Below are 27,583 nucleotides of genomic sequence, written 5' to 3' on the forward strand. Positions count from 1 at the left end.
AATGTCTACTTTAAGATTATTTAAAACATAATTTATCATTATATTACATAAACTGAACTACAAACACTTCCCTGAGGAGTTTTGTATAAACTTGGAATATTATGATCCTAACATGTCCCATTTTTCTAATAAAAAATCCATAACCCAGTAAAACATTTTCACTCAAATTCCCATATTTTTAAGTTATTCTTTCCATAACATATCATATGTATTTTCTATGTCAAAGAGCTCACCTACCACCGTCTCTTTATCAGCTTGTGCTTTTTTTAATGTCTGATTCCAAACATAGGCTAACATAGCAACAATGGTACAGCGACCTGTCCGAAATCCACTCTAATTTGGTGTGATAAGACTTTCCATACACTTAAGCACACATTTTAACCTGTATATAATAATTTTCTCCGCGAGTTTACACAAATTAGCAATTAAAGCAACATGTCTATAGTTATTTGGGTTAAACTGATCCTTCCCAGGTTTTCCAACAAGCACAATAATCCCATGCTTCAGATGGAAGTTTACCTGAATTCCACACCTTATTAAAACAAATATTTAATATTTTACACAATTAAATATCTGATAAATGTTGAATCATTGCATAACATCATCCTTGCCAGGAGATGATTGTAACTGCTTCGGGTTTGTTGTTATGTGACAGTAGTAACTTTCAAGGCACACAAGTGCAGCAATCTCGTGATAGGGGCGGTTTGGCGGCGTCAGTCTTTCCAGTCTGGAGTCTGACGCACTCCGCCAGCCAATAAGCTCATGTAGCACTTCAGCACCCGAGCCCGCCGTAGAAGCAGGATTTCTTCAAATAAAGATGGCAGATGTTGTCGAAGGAGATGGCATTCGATCCGCTGCCCCTTCCACGCTTCACTCATCGGCTCGTAACGGCTCCGGTATGAGCTCGGGGACGTGCGCCGGCGGGCACGTCGCCACCACGGTCACCTCCGGGCCTCGGCTGGTCCGCATCGTCAAGTCGGACTCGGGCTACGGCTTCAACGTCCGCGGGCAAGTGAGCGAAGGAGGGCAGTTGAGGAGCATTAACGGTGAACTTTACGCTCCACTGCAGCATGTCAGCGCCGTGTTACCGGGCGGCGCGGCAGACCGAGCAGGAATCTCAAAGGGCGACCGTATTCTTGAAGTGTAAGTTTATATATATATATATATATATATATATATATATATATTAGATTAACTATAGACTTCATCATCACAACGCGCGTGAGGTGCGCGAGCCGCTGCCCGGAAGGCAGCCGTTTAACCGTTAGACAGTTGTCCACCTTCACCATCAACCTTTATTTGACAGCAACGTCTCAACGGCAAAATACGACTGTATATTTCAGGCGCTTGAGTGTTTCGAAGCTACAAATGATGCTGTGATCCAGTGCAGCTGCTAACGTGGCTAATAAGTGGGTTGAGTAGCTGAAAGTTAGCCAGGCATGTCACTGCAGCACTACAAATTATCTCTTCAATGAAGAAATATACAGAATATTTCAAATTCATAACGTATACATGGCCGAAGGCGTTCGCAAATATATATTTTTCCAGAAATGCAGAAAGCACTTGGATATGACGGTTTCATAATCGGAGTACATGCAGTTTGTCATCCAAAAATCATCTAGTATTACAATAATATAATCTCCTTCAATGATCTTCATTATGAAGTTTTAGCAAAATAAGAAAACACCTCTGTTTATTGGCACCTGTCTTTTTAGGCTGATTTCAAGGGCACAGATTTGCAAATTTAATGGACTTTGCTTGCTTTCACAAATGCAGACTGCAGTTTCAAGGCGGGTTTACATTTCCATATTCATTTTCAGGCTGCGTTTCCACTGGCACGGAAGAAATCCGCTGAAAGCTGCTCACAATGATCGGGAACAGCTTGCTCCGCGGCATTGTCAATCCCACAATCCACTTTGCGAGCTTAGCGCGGGACTTCCGTAGGAATGAATTAAAAACGCTCGCTTACCTTCGTTTAAACGCTCTTGTGGAAACGTGTCCACTGGCGCGTTTTGAGCGAAGGTGAGCAAGCGATTTCAGTTCACGATGTTCAGTTCAGTCTGTGATGATGGCTTCAACACCTGATGATAATGATAGACTTACTGATGGATTGAGTGCTTAAATAATTCGTTTACTTCAAATTAATATTGCACACATTAATTGTGGCAATACTGTAGCTGAGTAAACAAAAACTGAAATAAATCAACACAGTTTACATACTTTTGGCATGTGGAAATAAAGTTTGCGTCTTTCTGTCTGTAATCGCACACATATATGATGATTATATTGACTGTGTACTGAAAACAATTGTTGTTTTAACCCTGTATTGAAAGTATCACAGATTAAGTTCGAAGCTGCACACTACCATACCATTCTTACTATTTTTGCCATAGATCGATATGTTGAAGCAGTAGTAGTATGTATTGTATCATTGAAAAGACATCCGTAGACAATACAAACTTGCTGTACCATGCCTCAAAGTGGAAGAGTTGTGAGCGACAGTGAGCAGATTTCTTCCACGTCAGTGGACACGTACAGTCAATTGGAGAGAGGTGGCAAAATGGAGGCGGCAATCGAAGCGGCGCTGCTTTCCAAGCTCGTTCACCTGAAACCTGCCTCTTTGTTGTGCACTGTTTTGGAGCAGTGGCTTCTTCCTTGTTGTGCAGCCTTTCATGTTATGTCGATATAGGACTCGTTTTACTGTGGATATAGATACTTGTTTCCTCCAGCATCTTCACAAGGTCCTTTGCTGTTGTTCTGGGATTGATTTGCGCTTTTCGCACCAAACTACGTTCATCTTTAGGAGACAGAATGTGTCTCCTTCCTGAGCAGTATGATGGCTGAGTGGTCCCATGGTGTTTATACTTGCATACTATTGTTTGTACAGATGAACGTGGTACCTTCAGCCATTTGGAAATTGTCAATCCCCAAGGATGAACCAGACTTGTTGACACAATTTTCTTTCTGAGGTCTTGGCTGATTTCTTTTGATTTTCCCATGATGTCAAGCAAAGAGGCACTGAGTTTGAAGGTAGGCCTTAAAATACATCCACAGGTACACATCCAATTGACTCCAGTTAGCCTATCAGAAGCTAATCACCTAAAGGCTTGACATTATTTTCTGGAATTTTCCAAGCTGCTTAAAGGCACAGTTAACTTCTGGCCCACTGGAATTGTGATATAGTCAATAAAAAGTGAAACAATCTGTCTAAACAATTGTTGGAAAAATTACTTGTGTCATGCACAAATTAGATGTCCTAAATGGCTTGCCAAAACTATAGTTTGCTAATATGAAATATGTGGAGTGGCTTATAAATGTGTTTTACTGATTTCAACCTAAGTACATGTAAACTTATGACTTCAACTGTATATAATGTTTCTTTGAGCTTTTATATAAATAGGAAAACAGCCTCATAAAAAGCTGCGAGTGGACAAGTCAGCGTACCAGGTGAAAATAGACTACGGAAACATGTATAGCTTATTTTTGGAAAATAGGCAACTGTACAATGTTCACAAATGGGCCATGGGCCGTATACTTTAATTTTCTCTTCAGCAACAGGCATCTGAAACATCAACTTTAGATAAACAAAAAATACAATTGCCCAAGCATGTTATTGGCATAGTGTTTTATGGATTTTTAATGTTCATTTGTAGCCCTCCCATTTTATTTTCTTCTAGAAAAATATTTTCTTTCTAATAGTTTCTTTAGTCATTAAAAAAAATGCTGAATTCATCAAATGTGGAGAGTGGAGACAGGTGGCAAGACACCATCAATATTTACAATTACATTGACTAGCCTTGATATTATAATTTTACATTAATATAAAAATAGATTATTAAAATATTTATAGTTATAAAACATTTTATGAAAAAAATAAGTGGAATTTTATTTAAGTGCAATACTATAACTAATGAAAACGAAAACAATATTTACAGTAATCGCCTCATAGATGCCTTAACTGAGCTGAAGCAGTGGGTTGCATATTGCAGTTTTACTGGCGTATTTCGCACGCTTCTCATGTGAATGCAAAATGCCTCTACAAACGAGAAGCAGCAAGATCGCAAGCAAAGCCTGTCGCCCACCACGTCCCGTGCAAAACCACCCCAGCCTTCCTGATCTTAACTCCAAAATATCAATTCACACACAGTGTCTCTGGCTGTCACATGCATTGGTGTATGTCCCTGCGTGAATGGCCACTTCATTTCTACCAGATAAAGGAGGTTTGTGTTTGGACACATGTATCTTCATTGCAGATTCAGGTCACATACAGCACCGTGAACAGACAAGCTCTCTCATTCCTTCTCATCTTGCTGTAGCTGACTGTGCACTGCTCTGTGCAATACAGGGTCAAAATCTAAATAAATCGCAATGGACATTTGTGCAAACAGTATTCTATTTTATTTTCAAACACTGCCTCAATGTTTGGCACATCCAACTTATAACCATGGAGATCTCAAATATTTGCAGCAAGATTATATAACCATTGACTTGTGTATGAATTGCAAATGCAGTATGTCTGTTGTAGGGGAACGTTTGCGTTAAATGTGATCTCTCTTGTAAATGATTTTGGGATATCTTACTTGTTGACATTATTGTGTTTCAGATCAGCACTGGTACTGTTCAAGTTTCATGTTAATATTCACAGGGCACCTCATTGATACTGGTGTATGTTGCCATGGTGACGACTGGTTTTGTGGTGTTGATTGAGACAGGGCTCAGCAGCAGTCACTGTAAACTCAGGACAGAAAGGAAGACAGTGTACATACTTCTGTCTTAAACAGTCCTCTAACCCTGTCTGTGCAGTAGATGTATTGTTGGTGGTGGTGCCTTTTCTTATACCATACGTTAATACTTCCATGTGCAAAGTCTGCAAAGTTTTGCAAAGCATATTTAAACAACCCACAGCCACTCTCTAAAGAAGACATGCACACACTCTCCCTTAAATGGATAGTTAACCAAAAAAAGTACATATTAGTCATCATTTACTCACCCTCATATTGTTACAAACTTGTATGACTTTCTTAGGTAACCATTCACTTTCATTGCATGGGAAAAGAGATACAATGAAAGTGAATGGTTTCTGAGGCTAACAATTTGCCTAACATCTCCATTTGTGTTCCATGGAAGAAAGAAAGTCATACGGGTTTGGAATGAGATGAAGGTGAGTAAATAATGATTGTATATACATTTCTTAAAGTCCAATATCCCTTTAAGCAGTTTCTCTTCTTCAGTGCCCTTACATCAGCGCTAACGTACCTCTCCAGATTTGTTTCCTCTTTTTCAGCAGAACCATAAAATTATTAAGTAGTGCACCCCAAATGGCAGAGTGAGCTTGTTTGCATATACACCAGAAAGCCGTTTAATGCGAGAGGGCTGCTTAAGGCTGGGAAGTGCCATTCCAGTTTAAATGCACTGTGTTTGCTATCTCTTTACGTACGCGGAGGACTCCAAACAATGTGCATGTAGCATACTAGCTTGGTTTCCATCCAACAATTTTTATGCACATTTTGAAATTGTGCATAAGAAATCCTGAATGGAAATGCTTGATATGCAAACTTGATATGCAGGGTTACTGACCAGAAGGTCAGGGGTTCAAGCCCCAGCACCACCAAGATGCCACTGTTGGGCCCTTGAGCAAGGCACTTAACTCCAGGTTGCTCCGGGGGGATTGTCCCTGTAATAAGTGCACTGTAAGTCGCTTTGGATAAAAGCGTCTGCCAAATGCGTAAATGTAAATACAAACAAACTTTCTAAATTCACTTAAAATTGTATGCGCTATGAGGAGGTGGATTTTGTAGAGTTTCGCATTAGTTAAAATGCACATTAAGGTGATGGAAACAGTTTATTCGCTAAACGTTAATGTGGTTTTACCATTCGTGCATGTGTTATGAGCATGCGATGTGACTTGCCCAACGAAAGGTCCGACCTTGGCCCACAATTCTTTGAACAATGCCCTTGTAATTCGGAAGTGTTTAATCTACAGCTGGTCGATAAAGTGGGTCCTCACAATCCGCCAGAACAGTTTTGAGAGCAGGCGCTCCCAGGTATGTGGAGACTGGCGGCGTGTGGTCATCGCAGCCATTTCAGCCCCATTATATCAGATATTACACTTATTCTGCTGTGTCTGTGGATGCATTTAATAAGGCGAGGTACATTTGCTCCAGTCCTGCAAACAAAACTTCCCAAAGCAAGGCGGTCATTCAGATGCTCTATCATGGTAAATGGTCTGCACTTGTATAGCGCCTTTTTAACCTTAACGGTATTCAAAGCGCTTTACACTGTGACACATTCACCCATTCATATACACATTCATACACCAATGGCGGCAGAGCTGCCATGCAAGGTGCTAGCCTGCCATTGGGAGCAACTTGGGGTTCAGTGTCTTGCCCAATTATACTTCGGCATGTGGGCCGGGATTCAAGCCGCCAACCCTGCGATTAGTGGCCGACCCACTCTACCAACTGAGCCACAGCCACCCCATATCATGACACGGTGGGCTCCCTCAAGTGGATGGAAACTCACAACGAATCATATTTTCTGAAGTCAAATTTTTAGCTACTGTTAACATAAGTACACATAAGAAATGCAAGTATTGGCATTTTCCTCTTTAAAACATTCTTAGTTCTGTGTTTTTAACCCATTTAGGCTGTGTTTAGAATTAATTTGTGAATTGTTTAATTACTATTAATTAATTACCGTTAGTAATAACTTGGAAGAATTAGAAAACGTAATACATAAAGTATTTAAATTCATTAAAACTACACTTTGTGGATGGATATTTTGGACCTTTGGATATTTGAAATTATTTTTATTTGAAATGAAATCATAACACGCTGCATAAACACAGTTGCCTACATAACATAGTCTACATTTTCTTTGGTGCTTGTGAGATGTCAGCTGAATCTGCTTTCTCTGCAATCACTGACGTAATTTGTAGGTTAGGATGGAAAAAAGGAGACCAGCAGATCAAAAGAACTTGTTGTCGTGTTGTACTTTAACACACTATCCAGGTGTGTTTTCTATCTTACAAAACATAATGTTCAATTAGAAACGCTCTAACACTGATTGAATCACTGATTCATCTGTGATTCTTCTTCTCTGACAAGTCATGACATGCAGCATGCAAACGCACTCTAGCGGTGGATGACATTATAGACAGCCTTATCAAAGTCTGCAAGCATTATTACGGAAGGCATTTGTCCTGAAATTAAGTAATCAACGATCAAATTATTAATGATGGTTAATTGGTTATCAATTAATCATTAACATTCCTACACTACTTCTTAATCTCCAGTATTCCCCCAATGTATTTGAGTGCATATACGTAAACGTGAGGGACAGTCGATATTTAAAATTGGTGTATAAATATATATTTTGGTATAGTTTCTGTATCTGATTTTTTTTTATTTATTTTTATATATTTTTTCTGCTATGTTGACTTGTTATTGGGCTGCATCCTATGACGTTAGTTAGTTCCACGCACACACAGGCGCGCACTTCAAAAACATGTAAGAATGTCGCAAATGCGTTGTTGTTTACATGTCCACACAAGACACGTTCTCCTTGAGAAACTTGGTGTGTTACTCCGCTTTCTCTTAATCCATTAAACAGAGTAAGGAAAACTGCTTTCTTGTTTACATGACGTGTCGGAATGCAGCTTTCTGCAAAAACCCTTGAAGAACTTTTCTTGAGAGCATTTAAACATGGTCGTGCTTAATTCCTCTCTGCTCCTAGCTTGTGTGTTACAATGTTATAAATGTGTCAATGTACTGTAGAATGCATTGTAAAGTGTATGGAGTGTAATATGCACATGGCGTGTTGTACGTTGTGAAAAACACGACTGGAGGATCTAGTTTCCAGAACATGCAAGTACTTCTGGACCGGGGCTGTTTGGAAACCGGTCACGTTGCTCGCTTGTATCGAAGTGTCAAAAAAGAGAGACTGTGTGATGACACACTGTAGATTAGAGCCATGTTTGAAATGGTTCAATGGGCAATTTTCTCTTTTGATAACTATGGTTCAGTTGCATAACATGTGCCATTCTGCCATATGTAGTAAATGAGGAAGAGTTTGAGCATTCAGTTGATTCAGCTTTTCTTTGAGTGTTGCTGTTGTGCATTTGCGTATGCACTTGGATTGGCTAACTGAGAGTGTCTCTGAGTTCATTGAAAACTGTTGTTTCGAATTTTAAAAATTCACCATACATTACAGTCTGAATGGCACCTTTCTGTTTGTCTTACTCTGCGTCAACAACTTGTACAATGATTTTGATGTCATATTGAGGTTATCATGGCAAAAGATTTGGGACTTTGAGTAAGATTCTTTGTTGAAATAAAACCTGACCTTTAGATTAGCTCCAGGAACTCCACCTATGCAGTAGCTTAGAATTAGTACATATATCTGATCTGAACTTAACCCTCTAAAAGTTCCTGAAAACACAAAGTTTATAGCAAAATGCATTTGATGTCACATTGGATTGAGGTATCAGCTGTGAATGTTAGCTTAATTCTGTAACTAGATACTTAAATAGCCCATTGTCATTTTGCCCTTTCTTCATTTTCTGCAGGAATGGAGTGAATGTAGAAGGGGCCACTCATAAACAGGTGGTGGATCTCATCCGAGCCGGTGAAAAAGAGCTGGTCTTGGCTGTCCTGTCGGTCCCTCAGACAGAGACCGACAGCCTTGATCCTGGGGACGACGGCTCATCCCAATCCTGCTATGACTACAGCGACAAGCAGGCCGTGCCCATCTCTGTGCCCACCTACAAACATGTGGAGCAGAACGGGGAGAAGTTTGTAGTGAGTATTTCACCTACTGTGGCTACTTACACTGCAGTTTTGTCATATTTTCCCCCCCAGATTCGAAAGCAAAATCTAGACTATTTTTTTAAAAAGGATTTTGTCTTGTGAGTTCAGGTCTACAATGTATACATGGCAGGCAGGCAGTTGTGCTCTAAGCGCTATCGGGAGTTTGCCATCTTGCATCAGAATCTGAAGAGAGAATTTGCAAACTTTACATTTCCCAAGCTGCCGGGGAAATGGCCTTTCTCCCTATCCGAACAACAGCTAGACGCTCGCAGACGAGGGCTGGAGGAATACTTAGAGAAAGGTAAGAGGAGAAGATGATACAGGATGGAATATAAGATTAAAATCTAGAAACTAGCTATTAGCAGGTTTTCCCAACATTCTGATCTCTCTCTCTCTCTCTCTCTCTCTCTCTATTTATTTCTTTTTTTTTATCTCACCAGTATGTTCTGTTCGGGTAATTGGGGAGAGCGATGTCATGCAGGAGTTTTTGTCAGAGTCAGATGAGGTAAGGCTCTTATCATTGTGTGAATGTAACATATATGTTTAGCAGGGTTCCCATGGTCATGGATAACCTGGAAAATGTTTAAAATGGATCTATAATTCATGATAATCTTTGCAGTAAATGTATTTATACAAATTAAAAAGTAATGGCCATTGGTTAAAAAAGGGTGGGATCCATGGTTTAATCTAAATGAAAAGAATATATCACATGTAAAAGACCTATTCTAACAGGTTAGTATTGGCCTTCCTACTGAGGACTGTCCAAAAGTTGCCCATAGTATTACCATTGGGTGTTTTTGAATACATAATGCTGTTCATGAATGATTGAAGCAGAGATGGGAAGTATCAACATACTGTAGGCAATGCCAATGCCTGGACATTGAGAGGCATGCTTGAGGCTGAGATGGCCATTAGCATCTTAGAAATGGTCAAATGTGTCCTATCCTTCTTTATACTTTCCATGCCTTTATCTGTTTCATGCCTCGTCATCATACCGCTCTTGAGAATTTTGCAGTGAAGACCAGGAGACTTGTTGCATATAATCAGGAACATTAGTCTGCAACAGAGTGTCCCATTTCACATTATAGCTATATATAACTGAGCTATCTATAACAGTCAAACATTGTAGTTTTAAAGGCCTTCAGGTAACTGGTGTAGCCACGGGTGGGCCGGTGCTACCCATTGGCAATCAGGCCCACCCAGTCATTGTCTTATGCCCTTTTTCCACCAACAGCCAAAAGCTTGCTGGCATCGAACCACAAACCACTAACATCAGAGGCTGTTGGGCTGGATAATGTCAGCATCAAGGCTTTCAAAACAACAGCAGCTCAAAAAACAAAACTAGATTGCTCCCATTATAACACAGCTATTTACACACCTGATCACGATCAGACACGTGTTCTATTGACTGGCATCCCGTATGGTGCAGCGACTCCAACCACTTTATTTTCACAGTCTAATATATTTTTAACAAATTTAAAATATGTGAAACTAATTGCTAGGAAAGTTAAAACCAGATCGAGTTGACATAAAATGCTGAAATAAATAACCTTGGATGTTAAAATGCTCTCGAAACTCCTGAAACTCAACTCCATCCACTTTATTAAAAAATATAAAATATATAACTTTATATAAAGGTATAACTTTTCATTGCATCAAAAGCAGCTTGTGAAAGCCTAAATAAGCTACTTTTCTCTCTTACCTCACTGTTGCATCAGCATCATCTCTCCCGCAATTAAACAAGAATAGAGTTGCGCCACAGTGACACAATCAGAGAAAAAGAAGCCATGTTATTGACAGTAAACCATAGAGGAGACATATGACAACAATACCCATTTCTGTCATTTTAAACCGTCGATTTTATCTGTCTAAATACGTGACAGCAATTTGGGCTAGGAAATAAAATGACCAAAAATGTCCCATTCTGTTGCTAAAATGTGTATTCTGTTTTTACATTTTCAAAAATCTCTTTGGTAAATCCACCCAATCTCCATATAAGTAAGGGATAATGTACAATCAGCTGGTTATCGCAAAATAAATCCTGACAGGGTGATCAGGACGCTACTAACTAAATGAATAAATTCATGGACAAAGTATTGATTGCATTGAAATTATGTAATTCTGTGAGAAGAAAGAAATCGCTGAACAGCAAAAATCCACCTCCAGTCCCAGTTCTGTTGATGATTATTTTGTAATTAATGAATATCTGACTGCTCATTGTATATCTTATTACAAGACGACTTACCAAATAAATAACTAAATGCACATGAAACATTGATTTGAGTTTAAATTATTTTATTAGCTTACTTCTAGAGAACGCACAGTGATCCGAGAAGCAGGAAAGATGGCTCACAAATGAGCAGTCTGATACATGGATGTGCGGTTGTTACAGATAAATATCAGACGGCTAGATACCACCATTGACCAATCAGAATAGAGTATTCCAGAGAGCCATGTAATTGTATAAAATATCTGTTCTCAGGCCTCCTAAAGTTCCATATGCTATGCATGTAAAATAAGATTAATGTACTCTAGGGCCTACTCAAACACAAATGTTGTTGGCTGATCTTTAAATATTCTTAAAGAAAACCTTTTAGTTTTTAACTTTTTAGCTAAATTTCCTATATACGCCCTTGGCTGGAAACACTTAGCGAAACATTAAAACAAAGTAAAGTTAAATAATTTTTTTTTTTTTTTTATATATTTCAAATTGCAATTGATATTTTCTCTTGGCCCACCCAAAAGTTTCTGCCTATGCTACTGCTTCAATGCACATCCACCTTCAGAGCCATATGTCACAGCAGTTTCTGGACCATAGCATTAGGCAACAGTCTCAGGATGGAGGCTTAAGGGTAAAGTATACTTTGGCTCTGCGAGTGATGCAAATTTCTTCATTAGCACAGTTTGTGCAGAATGTCAGTGTGCCAAGTTTTTGTTGCCTTGCGAACCTGTACATGTCTGCACATCATCTGCACACGCAGTGTTGGAATTAGAGCATACTAAAGAGTATCACAAAACAATGAGAGTGCGCTTGTGTAAAACACATTTCTGTATTTTTGACTTGTTCCACTCCTATTTGGGATATTCTCAGGCTAGTAGTCCACAAGAAAGGTATGAAGACATTAATACCATGATATGGCTGATATGATTTCTTTGGTTGACCCTTTAATTTTGTATATTTACATTTTTCATCCTATAATAAATAACACAATAAATTGTAAACCAATAACACAATGAATGAGGATTTACATATTTTATTAAGTGTGATAATCATAATAACAGTAATTAGCAGTTTTCCAAATCACTTCTACGACCCTGATTCCGAAAAAGTTGGGACTGTATGGAAAATGCTAATAAAACAAAAATAAGTGATTGGAAAATTCTATTCACCCTGTGCTATATTGAAAGCACTACAACAAGACATTATTTTATGTTTTACCTTGTTTTCTTTTTAAAAAATATACACTTATTGCAAATCAGATTATTGCAACATGCTTAAAACAAAAGTTGGGACAGTCGAGTGTTTACCACTATGAAAATGTAAATGAAGCAGTTAGCAAGTAAACATTTTTCCAAACAGGTACACTGGCAGCCAAAAGTTTAGAATAATTTACAGATTTTGCTCTTATTGAAAGAAATTGGTACTTTTATTCACCAAAGTGGCATTCAACTGATCACAATGTATAGTCAGGACATTAATAACGTGAAAAAATTACTAAACTTCTTAAACTACTTCAAAAGTATTCTCATCAAAAAATCCTCCACGTGCAGCAATGATAGCTTTGCAGATAATGGTCATTCTAGCTGTCAGTTTGTCCAGATACTCAGGTAACATTTCACCCCACACTTCCTGTCTTGTCGGTGCACTTCTCACACACCTTACAGTCTATCTGATCCCACACAAGCTCAATGGGATTAAGATCCATAACACTCTTCCAATTATCTGTTGTCCAATGTCTGTGTTTCTTTGCTCACTCTAACCTTTTTTTTTCTGTTTCAAAAGTGGCTTTTTCTTTGCAATTCTTCACATAACGCCTGCACCCCTGAGTCTTCTCTTTACTGTTGTACATGAAACTGGTGTTCTGATGAGTTTCTTGAGAAAGCTGTTTCTTTTTTGCCATTTTTGACAATATGGCCATAGCGGTCATTCTGACCGTTCATACTAAACTGTACCAAATGTAATTTTTTTTCATGTCATATTTACATTCAAAACTTCTATTGAGGTTTTAGAATGAAGCTTCTAATGTCTGTCGTCATATTTTATGACGTCATCACCCAAAAAAATCTGATTAATTTTACAAAAAATAACACGTTAAAATAATTAACGCATTTAATCGCAATGCTTTCCTGAGAGATTCAAGCTTGTAGTACCACCTGTTTACTCCAGAGGGCAGTAAGTGAAATTTCAGCTGTGTGAGCAACGCACAGTTTATACAGTGAACAAAACATTAACAACTCTTCAGCGGACACACAACATAAACGTGTGAACCAAGGGATCTCAAGATGTGTTTAAAGATTTTGAGTATTAAACTGTATTTAACTTGACACAGTGACCTAAACATTTTACTTTTATGACGCAACACACCCGAGACGCGACACAAGCATGTCTGACGCAAGTCGTATGGTCTTTACCTCACAAATATTTAATTACCAACAAGGTTAAGGAGGTGTCCTTTAAACTGTTACACCGTTTTTACATGTTTTAGTCAATCTTTATTTATAAAACATGCTCCCTGAAATGGATCCACTTTGCTCCATCAGTAATACTGTAGATTAATCTGCCCCTCACCTTTTTTGGGAATGTGTCCATGCAGTAGTATTTTGGAGAAAATGTTGTTTATTTGTACATACCTCTATTTTAACTAGTTTTATATTTGCTTTATAAAGACGTTTTATTTGGTTTTCACAGTTTTGATAACATAAGTAAACATATTAATCTGATTAATCTATTCATTTTTCGTGCAAAGTTTTTTTATACATAAGTGTACATTTATGTCTATAAAGCCCCTATTTGCACTTTTTTGTAAAGACTTAAAATATTATTGAAATACTCTTTGTACCTCCAACAACTCCAAAGCATTAAAAACCATTGCACTATGTAATGAATATAATGTCTTGGCATTATTGTATACCCCTGGCTTGTTTCTATAAAAAAATGTCTGACGCAGGTGTACATTGACAGGTCCTTAAACAAGCCCTCATAATAAATCTCCAACTGATTGACAAATTCACTTGTGTAATGGATTGCTGTGAACTGTATGCCAATGATTGACTTATGATCAATAATATGGTAATAAACAATACATTGTATTCTAAAGCCGCTTTTTGTTTTGTCTTATGATTAACTCTTCTGCTACAGGAATTTAATGCATTTTAATTAGCTGAATATTTTTTTATTTTATTTATATATATATATATTAGCTGCTAGACTGCCCCGGAAGGTGCATGCCTCGCTTTGTGTCCAGCAAGTTTTTTCACCACAGTGAAATATTTTTTGAAAGTCTAAACACCAACAAACATGGACTGAGGCAGAATATTTCGTTAGATAAAAACATGTTGTGAATTTTGGAAATTATTACATCTATCTTTTTTCAAAACATGTTGACTTTTGGACTTTACAACGCTCTGGAGTTATTGGAAATGTTTGGACAGCACATATAGGCCTAACCCAAAATGGCCAAAATGGTTAATAAAGAATATGAACATTCGCTAAGCTGTGGGAAAACTAACTGATTTAGAAAGCAATATTTGTTTTACTGTGAGCAAAAATATCATGCTGTAAAACTATAATGAAAATATTATGCTGTAAAATCAATATGAACGAATTCTCCTAAAAGTGGGCTCACTTGAACAAGGCATCTGGTTGTTTTGGGGGTAAACACTGCACATCATTCACTGACGCTTGTGGATCGATTACTCACAGTCAACACATGTACTGTCTACCTTCTATGTGCAGCTCCCACACACTACCTTTTGACATTTGTCACAAGTGTCCTTAGTTTTGTTTTTCTTGTGGTTTCTCCGCACTTGGTACTGCCTTCCCCTCTCCATTATCAGCTGCTCCTGCCTTGGTCCTCGCACCGTCAGCTGTGTGACTTTTGCTCTCATATGGCCGTAGCGAAGTTCATTTGCCAGTCGCATTATGAAGTTCCTCCGTGACATTCTCTCATTTGTGCATTTCTTGATCATGATGGAAGCATTTATCGCAGCCAGGTCAAGGATATTATAAAACACAGCCACTGGCCATCTACATGTGGGTGCTTTTCACATAGTATTTCCTTGCCATTTGATCTAGCACATCTACTCCAAACATGGTTCTGTTGTAGTATGTGACTGTCTCTGGTTTAACCTTTTGGCCACTTGTGATGGCAACAGCTGTGTGGACAGGGCTTTCCTTCTTTTGCACTGATAGACTGTGAGCTTTGCATTGTCACTTCTCAGCACCTACGTGGTAAACAGTGCTCTTTGTTCCTTTACGTAGCAAACGCTGAAATGCGTGCGGTCAAAATGACCGTTATGGCCATTCAAGTTAGAAACACTCAGAACTCGTTTTTTTTTTTAAACAAATGTACTTTAATAAAATAACAATGTTTTTATGAAAAGTCATGGTCCTATGGTTATAAGGGTTTTATTTCAACAAGGTTATTACATTGCAAAATTTAAATGACTGCCGTGGTAGTTCTAGTGTTAAGACATGCCAGTCTATTGTATACTTTGGCAACTCATAAACAAACACAAAGACAATGTTAAGTTTCATTTAACGAATCAAATAGCTTTCAGCAGTGTTTGATATAATGTGAGCTCCCACATAATAGCAAGTGATTTTCTAGTATCAAATGATCAATTTAGCATGATTACTCCAGGATAAGATGTTGGAGTGATGGCTGCTGGAAATGGGGCCTGTCTAGATTTAATCAAAAATTACTTTTTTTTTTTCAAATAGTGATGTTGCTGTTTTTTACATCAGTAATGTCCTGACTATGCTTTGTGATCAGTTGAATCCACTTTGGTGAATTAAAGTAACAATTTCCTTCCGTAACCACAAAATCTGTGCATTATTCCAAACTTTTGGCCACCAGAGTATACTTCAGCAATGTTGCTCTTTTTGTACTCATTTGCAGGTTTTATTGCTAGGTTGTGATTGCAGAGTTTGTACCTTGTGAAAGTGCTTCTTATGCAAAGAGTGGAGAAGCAGCCTGTTCTAAATATCTGGACAAGATTTTTAGGTCTCTCGCTCATTTCTTCTAGAACTATAATGGTGTTTCTGATGTGGAACTGAGGATAGCCATGCCAGATAAAACGACAGTTACTGTCTGGGTGCGGAAGAATTGCACAACAGACCAGGTCTACCAGGTAATGAATTTAACATGCAACACTTTGTATCAAGTGCATCAACACCCCTTGCACTGTGCTTAAACTGATAAGAATGGCAGACTGCTGAGGTTCTCCATTATCAAAGCTTATAATGGTATTTACAGTTAGGAAAATGCTTTTGCATTTCAGGCGAACTGTTGTACTTTCTACTTGCATAATGCACTCTAAGGAACAAATTCTGTATTGAACAAGTTTTAATATGCAAATCTCTCTCTCTCTCTCTTTCTCGCAGGCTGTAGTAACAAAGATTGGGATGGACATTATTACTGCTAGTTATTTTGCTCTGTTTGAAGTCATTAACCACTCTTTTGGTAAGATTTTCTCTTTTAGTGTTACTCCGGTAATTATTATTATTTTTATATATATATTTATATATATATATATATATATATATATATAAAACAGTTTGTCCCATATATTGGCATCCCACACCCAAACAGCTGAGAAAGTTTCAGTATTTGTTTGCATTTGAGTCATATTCACATACAATTGTCAGTGTTAAAAATTATAGATCAGAATGTCAACAAATCTTGCTTGAAATATAAACACATCTTTTCGTGATATGGCCAGGGGCAGCCCAAGCATTTTAGGGACCCTAAGCAAAGATACATCTAACCAAATACACCCAACATCATTAACTAGGCAAGTTTAAACTGCAAATAAACTAGTACATTTATTCAAAAGTATGAAGCTAAAAAGTGCTAAACTATTAACTGTAGATTATTAGCACATGTATAACTGCCTCAGAAGTACAAAAAAAATTCTGTGTTATTCTGTGTGACTGTGTAATTGAATAAAATTAAACTATTTAAATTGTAAATAGTATGGAGGACAAAACCTGCAAAAAATAATAAATAAATACATAAATAATTGTAATAATAAGAAAATAAATAAATGAATGAATTTCTTGATAAAACAAATATAATTCGTTTTTAATGAAAGTTATTCCTGAATTTATTTTTGGAGACTTTTCTTTTCCTTTTTATTTGTATTCTTTAAAACATTTTTTATTCTTTAAATTTTTTGTTATCATTTATTTATGCATTCATTTTATTTTTATATTTATTTATACCCACCTGTATGTATTTCCATATTTAAATATTCCCACATGTATTTATTTTTATATTTATTCTTACATTTACTGTCTCTTGTATGATAATTATGTTGGCTGGTCCTGCTTACAATTGGTTTATCGTAGATTGAAGCGTGTGCTCAATTACTCTTGACTTGTTTTGATGTGACTATAGGTCATAGCCATGTGAAACTACAGCTATTTGTGGGGCTAAAAACATAAGAGCTTAAGTCAATCCAAGATTCATTGGTTATACTACAATCACAAAATAAATGGTTAGCTGTTTCTTCAACAAAACCACAAAATGAGCAAGTTTCATAAATTATATGATTTAACCTTATGCTTTTCTTTTTTTTCTGTGTATATAACTTCTTGTTGTTATGATTGTTCATTGTAAAAGATACAACCATGCTTAATTTCCCTGATCGTTTATGTATGTATGTGTGTATATATAAGTTCTGCAATAAAAACAAATCTATAGCTGACGCTTCACATATATCTAGAGAGTTGCGCAACTTGGCGAGTGAAGTCGATAACCACGCATCAAATGACTGTTTCATTTAGAGTAGAGGTGCTTATTGATGGTTTAGGAGAACTGTAGGCTGGTATGAATGTCAAAGCACATCCTGGATTGTTAGACTCTCTGCAAAACGTTTCCCTGCATATTCTAAATCTGTGCGAGTCAGAGGATGCTAAGGTGAGACGTCCATCTTATTTGCTTCCGATAAGTACTATTGAGCTCTCAACCAATGATGCACTGGAGCTACGCAAGGACCGCCTCCCTCATTTCCATGTTGCACACAGAAAAGTAAAAATAAATACATGTATAAATAAATAAATAAATATATATGGGAATATATAAATATGGAAATAAATATATGTGGGAATAAATAAATATAAAAAATAAATATACACATTAATAAAAAACAATGCAAAATAAATGAATAAATAACAAAAAAGTTAAAAATAAATATAGAAAATAATAAAGGAATAAAGTCAAACAATAATAAATTCAGGAATGTAATTAAAAACTAATTATATTTGTTTTATCAAGACATTTATACATTTTTATTTTTTTATTATTACATTTATTTATTTATTAGTTTTGCAGGTTTGGGCCTCCATAAAATAGTGGCACATGCTAATTGCACCCTGAATTTAAATGCATCACTGACAGCAGGACGAAACATTTTTTGAGACCCTCATTCTCCGCTGGCCCATGAGATGCCGAGCCTCTGAATAAAGGTGCCACCTATGCGTCCCGAACCAGAAAAAGTTTGACTGGCCGACTGCCCCCTTCCGACCTAAACCAAACCTTTCTCTACACTGCTCATACTTCAGTGAGCCCCACGATCGCCCCGATAACAAATTATGTTCAGTTATATCAAACTCCCCCTAGAAATAGGTTTTACATATTGTGTGTTAATTTTTATTTTAAATAAATGGCTCTCCAACAGCCTACAGCCACTGTCTGTCATCGCTTTCATGGGATGAATATAGGGAGATGAGTGAAATTGTCAAAATCTGTTTGCCCGCACTGAAAGCCAGCTGCTATTCTAATGTTGCTACAACAGTTCTTAGACATACAAGTGTCAAATGTACATATTTATGTCTCTCTTACTTTTCTTTAATGATAATGTAAAATATTTGACATCCGTCTATTGGCGTGCATATAGCTGGGCTGTCAGGCGAGTGCTATTTAGGCTTAGTGTAAATAATTATTTGGCTATAATGAACCTGTGGATGGGGGGCTCCTGGTGGTCATGGGACCCTCTGCAGCTGCTTAGGGGGCTTACTTATTAGGTAGGGCATCATATTCTTATACTTATCATTGCATTGCATATGTCAGTGCTTGTTCTGGAAGAGAGAGACTTGATGATGAGCAAAATGATGGTGAGGAAAACTGTGGTACTTTTAATACAATAGTACAGTACAGCATATGTTTAGTTAAAACACAACTTGAATAATTCTTATTGTATTACAGAATAATGCTTATTGTATTACATAAAAAACTAAGTGGAATGAAAAATACTCATTCATAAAACTTTGTTTTCATAGCAAAATATACTGTTTATTAAAAGTAAAGATTGAAAGAAATGTGATACTCCCTGGCACCTCTGTTCTGTATTTGGCTGGTAGAAAGTTGGCAATCCTATGTGCATCATGTATTTACCTGCTGTAATTGTCTTCAAATATTCGATTGCACATTGTTTCATGTATACTTGGATAAACAAAGGAAGATTGTAAGCTGATTGCACCAAAAACCGCTGTAGCTCGATAACTGTGCATGAAGACGTACTGTATTTCAGCCAGATAGTAGCTACTGTAGATTACATTACCTTGGTAACATGTTTAAATCAACAGTTTTCAATACAATGTTCAAAGTTTTCAAGGCATAAAAACACATGTGCAAGATCAACGAGCGTAAGATGTATTGAGACAGCAGCACTGGCATGAGTTTGCAAGTGACAGTTCTGTCAACTGGCCCAAAACTCTCTCACAGTGGCACACTTCCAGATCAGAAGTATAGTATAAAAGCCTTTATTGTCAATGGCTATAACAATAACAGTTAAAAAAAGATGGCTGCAAACCTACGCATATCGGCAAAAATGCCTTCTTCAGGGTGCAGCCTACAACACTAAAAAATGTCTTAAGAAAAGACTCTCACTTCATAAATTGGGTACAGCTGCTCAGAAGAAATCACTAACACGCATAACACTATGTAGCACAATTTTTGTTCCTGGGTAGAAAGTGTTATTTCCTAATTGCTTATGCCTCAGAAGTATAGAAAATGGCAAAACTTTGCATTTGTGACCAGGACAGTGATATTTTGCAATGTATTTTTGTTCACATAAAGTCAGAAAAAAACAACATATGAATCCAAATTAACATGTTTTTATATTAAAGTAATACAAAAATGTCTACAAAAGATTTAGAAGTGAGTAGTTTTTCGAGATTTACGATAATTCACGACTTTGAGGCTCCAGGATGAGTTGTTAATGAAGAGACTTGCACACTTTCATCCAACAAGTTCCACTGCTTGAGCCTAGATGTCCAAAGCTCGGCATTGGACTTGGTGAGACCAAGATCTCTAATTAAGTCGTTGAGGTCTTTTTGGTTGGGGTAGTATGGTTTCTCTCCTCAGCTCCACCTCTGAATCCCTCAAAGTCCATATCCTTGATGCTTATCTTGATCAATTTAAGGAGAACATGGAGTGTACTCAGAGGAGCAAGGCCAGCACTTCCATCAGGATGTACTGGAATTGAACGCTGTTCCCAATGACAGTATAACGAGAACATGATGGGAGACTACATTTGGGGGCTGATTCGTGAAAGTGACTTACAGTATAAATCGTAAATCTTAAAAAACTACTTGCTTCTAAATCTTTTGAAGTTATTTTTGTATTACTTTAGTATAAATACATGTTAATTTGGATTCATATGATGTGTTTTTTCGGACTTTATGTGAACGAAAAGTGAAGAAATTAGTGTTTTCTCATTGGAAATTTCAAAATATCTCTGCCCTGGTCACAAAAGCAAAGTTTGTGCCATTTTCTTTATAAGCAATTAGGAAATAACACTTATTACCCAGGAACCAAAAAAATAAATTGTAACACAGTGTAATTTAGTGTCAGAAATCCACTAGGTGGAGTATATCTAGGTACTTCTATCATAGTAAATGATGTCACAATAAAGAGAGAGAGAATTAAGGACTGAAGTCAATTTCTTCATTTAAACCTGAAAAATCTATTCTATAAAATGTTTCTTTTTGGATTATTATTTCCTCATTCAAGAGCACCTTTATATATTGTTTTGAATAACTTTGAACAATACCAGATTTAGTTTTTTGAATCTCTTGTTTGTGTTGAGTCCTGTTTTTTTCTTTCTGGGAACTGTTTCTCCCCAAATACAAACTATGTTGTGTAGAATCTATGTTTTGTCATTTGTGGCTGTGATGTTTTTTACTTTATTAATCATATGTGTATATGCACATCGCATATACACTTACCAGAGGTTATCAAAACCTCAGATCTCCCTCAACACATACACAGTGCATTCACAGTGTCCTTCACTCTCCCTCCTCTGTGTTTGTAATGGGGTTTAGGAACTCGCAGCTGTTGATTTTTACAAGCCTCTTTGTTTGCTAATCTTCTTATCCAGTCACTTTATGAAGGCTAAGTGTGCATGGCCAGTATGTGTTTGCCTCTACTTGTGTGTGGATTTCGTGTGTCTGTGTGTGTGTGTGTGTGGCTGTAATTAATGCTAAAATATTCAAAGGCCCATCCAAGTTTTTATGGTTTTGTTAAAATTTGTTATAGTTCCCAGCTGTTATTATTTAACAGCGTATGTGAGTGGAGCAGCAACAATTTTCCCTCCACGCTCAAAGCATTCTATAATCACTCTGCTCCAGCTCCTCTCCGGGTTGTCCAATTCCCACTCCCCACTCACTGATAAGAGAAACCCGCTCCGTGTTCACTCCATGGCAACATTTGTGCCTAATATATTAAAATATTTAATAGGAGAGAGAGATATGTATTGCTGACCTTAAGATTTTCTTTCCACATGTGAATGGAATACCTTACTGTGTTTTCTGACACATGCCTTCCGCAACAAACATTTGGTCATGGCAGTCACCTCCCCACTAGTGTTTTTTCTTTGCCGTCACTCCTTTTCAATATACAGTTGTTTTTTAAATCACATTCTTTCCATGATATCAGAAATTCAATCTTTCTTTCATGCCAATAGTGTTTAACACTGCTTAACACATAGTGAATTCTTGCAGCATTATGGGCCGTTAACATGTGTGGTGCTCATGATGGAGCGCTCTTGGAGTTAGAGAACAACGATGCTCTGAGAAAAAAAAACCCGCTCCTTGCTGTGCTTCCACTCCGCTCACATACTCTGGTATTTAGGGTTTTTTGTGAAAGTCTCAAGTATTTGTTTAGTATTGTATTTAATGCATGATTTTGAGAGCTGAATATGTTTGACCAGCATGTTTGAAATAAGCATGCTAGCAGCAGAGTCCTGTGATCAGGTCAATGCTCAGTGTATACTGAGATAAATGCTGGACAAAACTGTTATTTGCTTTTGTAACAAAATAACATACAGCCTTTTACCTCCGCAATAAAAAAGGAACATTTTCAAAAAAAATGTAAGCCTATTTCTTTTGCTATTATTTGCATTTAGCATTGTTTTGCACTACTATCTGCCACCCTATCTGAACAGACTGGTGACTCAATTTTTGCTTTCTACTTTGGACTCACCAGTTTCACCAGTTTCTGTTTTCATATTCATCTTTTACACTTTTTCTCTGTCACTGTCTCTCCCTGCTTATACCTGTATATCTCTCACACTCTCTTTCAGCACGCAAGCTGGCCCCTAATGAGTTCCCTCATAAGCTCTATGTGCAGAATTACACATCTGCCATCCCAGGCACCTGCCTCACGCTCCGCAAATGGCTCTTCACTACAGAGGAGGAGATTCTGCTCAATGACAACAAGCTGGCCATCAATTATTGCTTCCACCAGGTCTGTGCTTGTATACAGTATGTGTGTGTGAAAGACTGTTTATTTTACTTTGTATTAGTGCTTGATGTTTTCTGTCTTCTTTCTCAGGCTTTAAATGATGTGAAAAAGGGATTCATCAAAGTGGGAGAGAAATCCTACCAGCTCCAAAAGCTTACTGAACAGAGGAAAATGACCATGGTTAGTCTCAAAACCGTGTAGATACACGATCCCCAAATGAACAATACCAGTCTTTAAAAGTGATTGACTGTTAGGAAAATCCTAATGAAGCAATGTTCCCTGTCCATTTTCCCTCTGTAGTATTTAAGTATTCTGAGGACATGTGAGGGCTACAATGAGATCACTTTCCCTCACTGCTCCTGTGACTCGCGTAGGAAAGGTCACGTCATCACTGCGATAAGCATCCACCACTTTAAACTCCATGCATGCACTGAGGATGGTACTCTAGAGGTGAATATGTTTGCTTTTAAGGAGTGAAAAGTTATTTCTTTACTATTTATCTTACTTCCTGAGAGCATGACTTGCTTGCTGTCATGGCTTCCGATGAAGCTGTTGGTACCACTATAATTTACTCGTATACAGTATCTCACAAAAGTGAGTACACCCCTCACATTTTTGTAAATATTTGATTGTCTTTTCATGTGACAACACTGAAGAAATTGCTGTCCCCTCAAAATAACTAAACACATTAATGTCTAATAAATGCCTCTCTGTCAATAAAGAATCAGGTGATTGCGTTTGAATGGTCAGAAATGCAGAGATGGGACACGGATGAAGAGGGAATGGCTTTCTGTTTTGAGTATGCGCGAGGGGAGAAAAAGCCTCGCTGGGTCAAAATCTTCACTCCATATGTGAGTCCCATACACTTGCAGTTAAAAAGATCTTGCATGCTGCATTTGTCTTTGTGAGCTAAAAATGTCTTCTATTTTCTAGTTCAACTACATGCATGAGTGCTTCGAGAGAGTCTTCTGTGAGCTCAAATGGAGAAAAGAGGTGAGCTACTTTATTAAGAATTGAGTTAGTGTGTTTTCTCTATTGGTCTGTGTATTGATCTGTGTATATGTTCAGGTTGAAGAGGAGGCCACAGACAAGGACAATAAAAACTGCAGTAAAGATGGTATGTGCAGTAAGGTAAGGCTCTGCCTGCCTGCCTGCCTTTTATTTTTTTTTTGCTTTGTAGATGTTAATGTCACAATCCAGAATGTGTGCCCTGAAATGCTTCTCTTTTGCACAGAATATCTTCCAAATGTTGAGACACAGAAGGGATGGAGGCACATGAACGAAGAGATCATCTCCTCTTGAGTCCTCAAGTACACGCATACGCATATACACAAACACTTATAGCTGCATACACAGGCCCAAATAAGAACTACAGTATTTCAAACCAGTCACATACAACGCTTAATCTACAACACATTCTTAAGTACTCTTCTTCAAATCCAAGGCTGAGAAATAAGAAGATATAAAGCAGGAAATTACACAACCACAGGACAGTGAAGAAAATAAGTAAACTTTTAAAGATTTTTGCCATCACATCAATTAATTGGACTGGACTGATCTGGCTAATGCACCTGGAGAAAGGAATTGTTTGGTTGAATGACATATGCCATTCATAACTTCAGATGAACACATCCTGGTCATTGACATGGCACCAGCATTGCAATTGGTCCAGGTGACTAATTTTACATTGTGTGGCTGGTCACAAGACAAGGTCTTCAGACTGGTTACTTTTTCAGAAGTGTTTACAAACTTGAGTTTAAGAGACAGTTTTCCTTGGAAAAGTGGTTAAAACGGAGAGACAGGAGTGTGTTTATTTAAAAACATGGAAACCTCAGTAGTGGAACTAAGGCATCATACTGACACTAACACATGTTCATACACCTGTGCGGGCAAAGATGCTCTCAGAATGTATCAATTAAAAAATAAATTGCTAGATTTTTCACTTGGACAATCAGAGTGAGAGAGGGAAAGAGAAAATGTACTTTTTCAACCTATTTAAAAAGAGGGCAAGAGAGACGGATCAATACTTTCCATGTTTTTTCACACTAATTTGTGTTACCTCACTATTGCCATTATGTTGGTAGTATGTTTGTACAGATTGTCAGCCCTATTGCTGAACTGAGGTTTTATTTAATTTTTTTGTTCTCTCATCTGTCTTTTATTCTCTAAAGCAGTATTTGATTGCATTAGCCATTGCCAGGCCCAATGAAATTTTTAGAACTGATTTGGGGGGCAAATATCTGTGGAATTCTGCAGTATGGGTAGTGTTCTTGGTAGCTAAAAGCATGATCAAAATGGCCAAAATATTTAATAAACGAACATGCAAGGGGTGGGGAATAAGTTGAGCTTATGGGTCATTGAACGTGGAATAATGGGCTTTGGAATTCATCTGAGCTTTCTGCTGAGTTACGCGGGGGTAGATTCCATATTGGCCTGGCCTTTGCCCACTAATTATCTGTACCAGTGCTCTATGTGGGTGCTTTCTCTGCACTTAGAGATAGTTCACCCAAAAATGAAAAAATTCTCATCGTTTTCAGTTGTTTATGACTTTCTTTCTTCTGCAGAACATAAAATAGGATTTTTAGAACAATATCTCAGCTCTGTATGTCTATACAATGCAAGTGGAAGTGTGCCAAACTTTTGACACTCCAAAAAGCACATAAAAGCGTCATAAAAGTAATCCATATGACTCCAGTGTTTGAATCCATATTTTCAGAAGTGATAGGAAAGGTGTGAGTGAGAAACAGATCAATATTTAAGTCTCTTTTTTTTTTTATGCTAGAAAATCTTCTCCCTGCCCAGTAGGAGGCGATATGCACAAAGAATATGAATCACCAAAAACACAAGAAGAAGAATGTGAAAGTTAAAGTGGAGATTGACTGGGCATTTAGGAGAATTTATAGTAAAAAAGGACTTAAATATTTATCCGTTTCTCACCCACACCTATAATATTGCTTCTGATGACATGGATTTAACCACTGGAGTCATATGGATTACATTTATGCTGACTTATGTGATTTTTGGAGCTTCAAACAACTTGCATTGTATGAGCCTAAAGAGCTGAGAAATTCTTCTAAAAATCTTAATTCTGAGTTCAGCAGATGAAAGAAAAGCATACACATCTGGGATGGCATAAGATTGAGTATGAGAGAATTTTCATTTTTGGGTGAACAATTCCTTTTAAATTACTTGATTTGTTTTAACAGTGTTATGAATGTGAAGTACTGAATAGGAAATACAGATTAGTTATGTGTGTGTCTGTGTGAGTGAATGTTGGACTGGTTGGTTTGAGTTTTGGGCTGTCATGCCCTCATCGATCAGTAGATGGCTCTGACTGCACCTGATGCCATCTGCCTTTGATGTAATTTATCTGTTTGTTTTACTTTTCCATTTTACTTATTGTAGTGTGCATACAAACCTGTCACTCCAGACCAGTCATGACATGATTTGCACTTTTTAAACGATGTATGTGTGAGCCAATGTCTGTGTGTTAAAGACTGACTGCATGCCATTTCTGTCCTGTATTGTTCCATGAACCTTCTGATGAATTTCTGAGTCGTCGCATTCATAGACAAACCAAGCGAGCAAGCGATGTGAATTGAATGACCTGAGGATTTGTGTTCTGTTGGAGCCACAGCTGTCTTAGATAACAATTATATGCTGGTTATCATGGGTTATCATGGGATTTCACAGAATCTTGCAAAGCCTCGGCTTAAGCACATGGTTCATATCTCTCTTTGATCTTGTTAAAATGATACCTTATCATAGACTTTTAGATAAGACTTTTGTGTGTGTCTCTTCCCCTCTCTCATTTTCAGCTCTTCTCTTTCATTCTCTCTCTGTTTGTTTGCTCTGGTTGTGTTCTTTCTCTCTCTTTGACTGAAATTTTAATTTATTATACAAATATCTCTGTGTACAGTATTTTCAGCTGTGTGAGTTTTTGGGTAATCTTTTCAAATAAGGAACAAAAAGCATTTACAAAGCAACTCCAAGGAGTAGTGTAAACTGAAAAAAGCAATGTAGGGAGCATACTGCAAATAAAACCAAAAGCAAGACAAACCGTATACTAGGAGGTTTTGATCTAGAAACGTAGTTGACATGGACATAATTTTGTGTACAAGAAAAATGTTTGGTCATAGCAGTATAATAAAATTTAACATATTCTTTTAAATAAATTGACTTATTGACTCAACTATGGTGTGTGACTTCTTGCTGGCTTCTCAGGAAGGTTCAGCCTGACAGAAGGTACAGTTCATCCAAAGGATGTGGGCAAGAGGTGCCAACACAGAAATAATTGAACAGCCTTATAAATTGTGAAAGGGATTAGTAACAGTAGTATTGCTTTCTGTGGGTCAGTATGTCACTGACATTAACCCTAGGTATTTTATCAGGCACTTAACAATTAAAGAACAAATGGGACCTGAAACACAAGATGAGTTTTGGCACTCTATTAGCAGCGTGAGCATCAGAGCTTCAATCCTGTTTAACAGGTTGTAGAATAGGTCATATCAGCTGAATCACTTTAGCAACACAATATATTTTCAAGATCTCATCATTGACATTTATGTTAATTTTAATAGGGAATTGTAAAGTGAGATACTACCTCTAAAATCAAAAGAATATTAAGTCACGCATTACACATATGTGAAAGGAAGTCCCCTAGATAAGTAATATGGGGATCCAATACGATATACCCAATCGTGCCAGCAGCACCGACCTATGGGAAGCCAAACAAACCAAAAGTGGGACGACACAGCGGGGGTTTACAGAGCTCGCGCCGCGCTGACATGTCATCTGCGCGGTTCA

General features: G+C 37.4%; 1 protein-coding gene across 2 annotated transcripts; it reads left to right on the forward strand.

Annotated features, from left to right (window-relative positions):
• Positions 1-463: 463 nt before the first annotated feature.
• LOC127657804 (sorting nexin-27-like) lies at positions 464-26,960 on the forward strand. 2 transcript variants are annotated; one of them, XM_052146719.1, is made up of 13 exons: positions 464-1,143; positions 8,567-8,798; positions 8,916-9,108; positions 9,248-9,312; positions 16,056-16,160; positions 16,414-16,492; positions 22,617-22,780; positions 22,868-22,957; positions 23,078-23,227; positions 23,500-23,628; positions 23,711-23,770; positions 23,846-23,908; positions 24,012-26,960. In XM_052146719.1, exons 1-13 carry the CDS (start codon positions 818-820, stop codon positions 24,054-24,056), a joined length of 1,701 nt encoding a protein of 566 aa, XP_052002679.1. In that variant the 5' UTR covers positions 464-817; the 3' UTR covers positions 24,057-26,960. The 2 variants fall into 2 exon arrangements, with proteins under 2 accessions (XP_052002679.1, XP_052002678.1); XM_052146718.1 differs by having other exon boundaries at positions 465-1,143; positions 23,846-23,894.
• Positions 26,961-27,583: the final 623 nt, after the last annotated feature.

Source organism: Xyrauchen texanus, chromosome 17, assembly GCF_025860055.1.
Source record: "Xyrauchen texanus isolate HMW12.3.18 chromosome 17, RBS_HiC_50CHRs, whole genome shotgun sequence".
Taxonomy (NCBI): Eukaryota; Metazoa; Chordata; class Actinopteri; order Cypriniformes; family Catostomidae; genus Xyrauchen; species Xyrauchen texanus.

Bases quoted from the DNA above. Each gene is read 5' to 3' on its own strand.
- LOC127657804 (XM_052146718.1), top strand. From the start codon at position 818: ATGGCAGATGTTGTCGAAGGAGATGGCATTCGATCCGCTGCCCCTTCC. The intron at 1,144-8,566 runs GTAAGTTTATAT...CATTTTCTGCAG, and splicing joins GGCGACCGTATTCTTGAAGT to GAATGGAGTGAATGTAGAAG. The intron at 23,771-23,845 runs GTGAGCTACTTT...GTATATGTTCAG, and splicing joins AGCTCAAATGGAGAAAAGAG to GTTGAAGAGGAGGCCACAGA.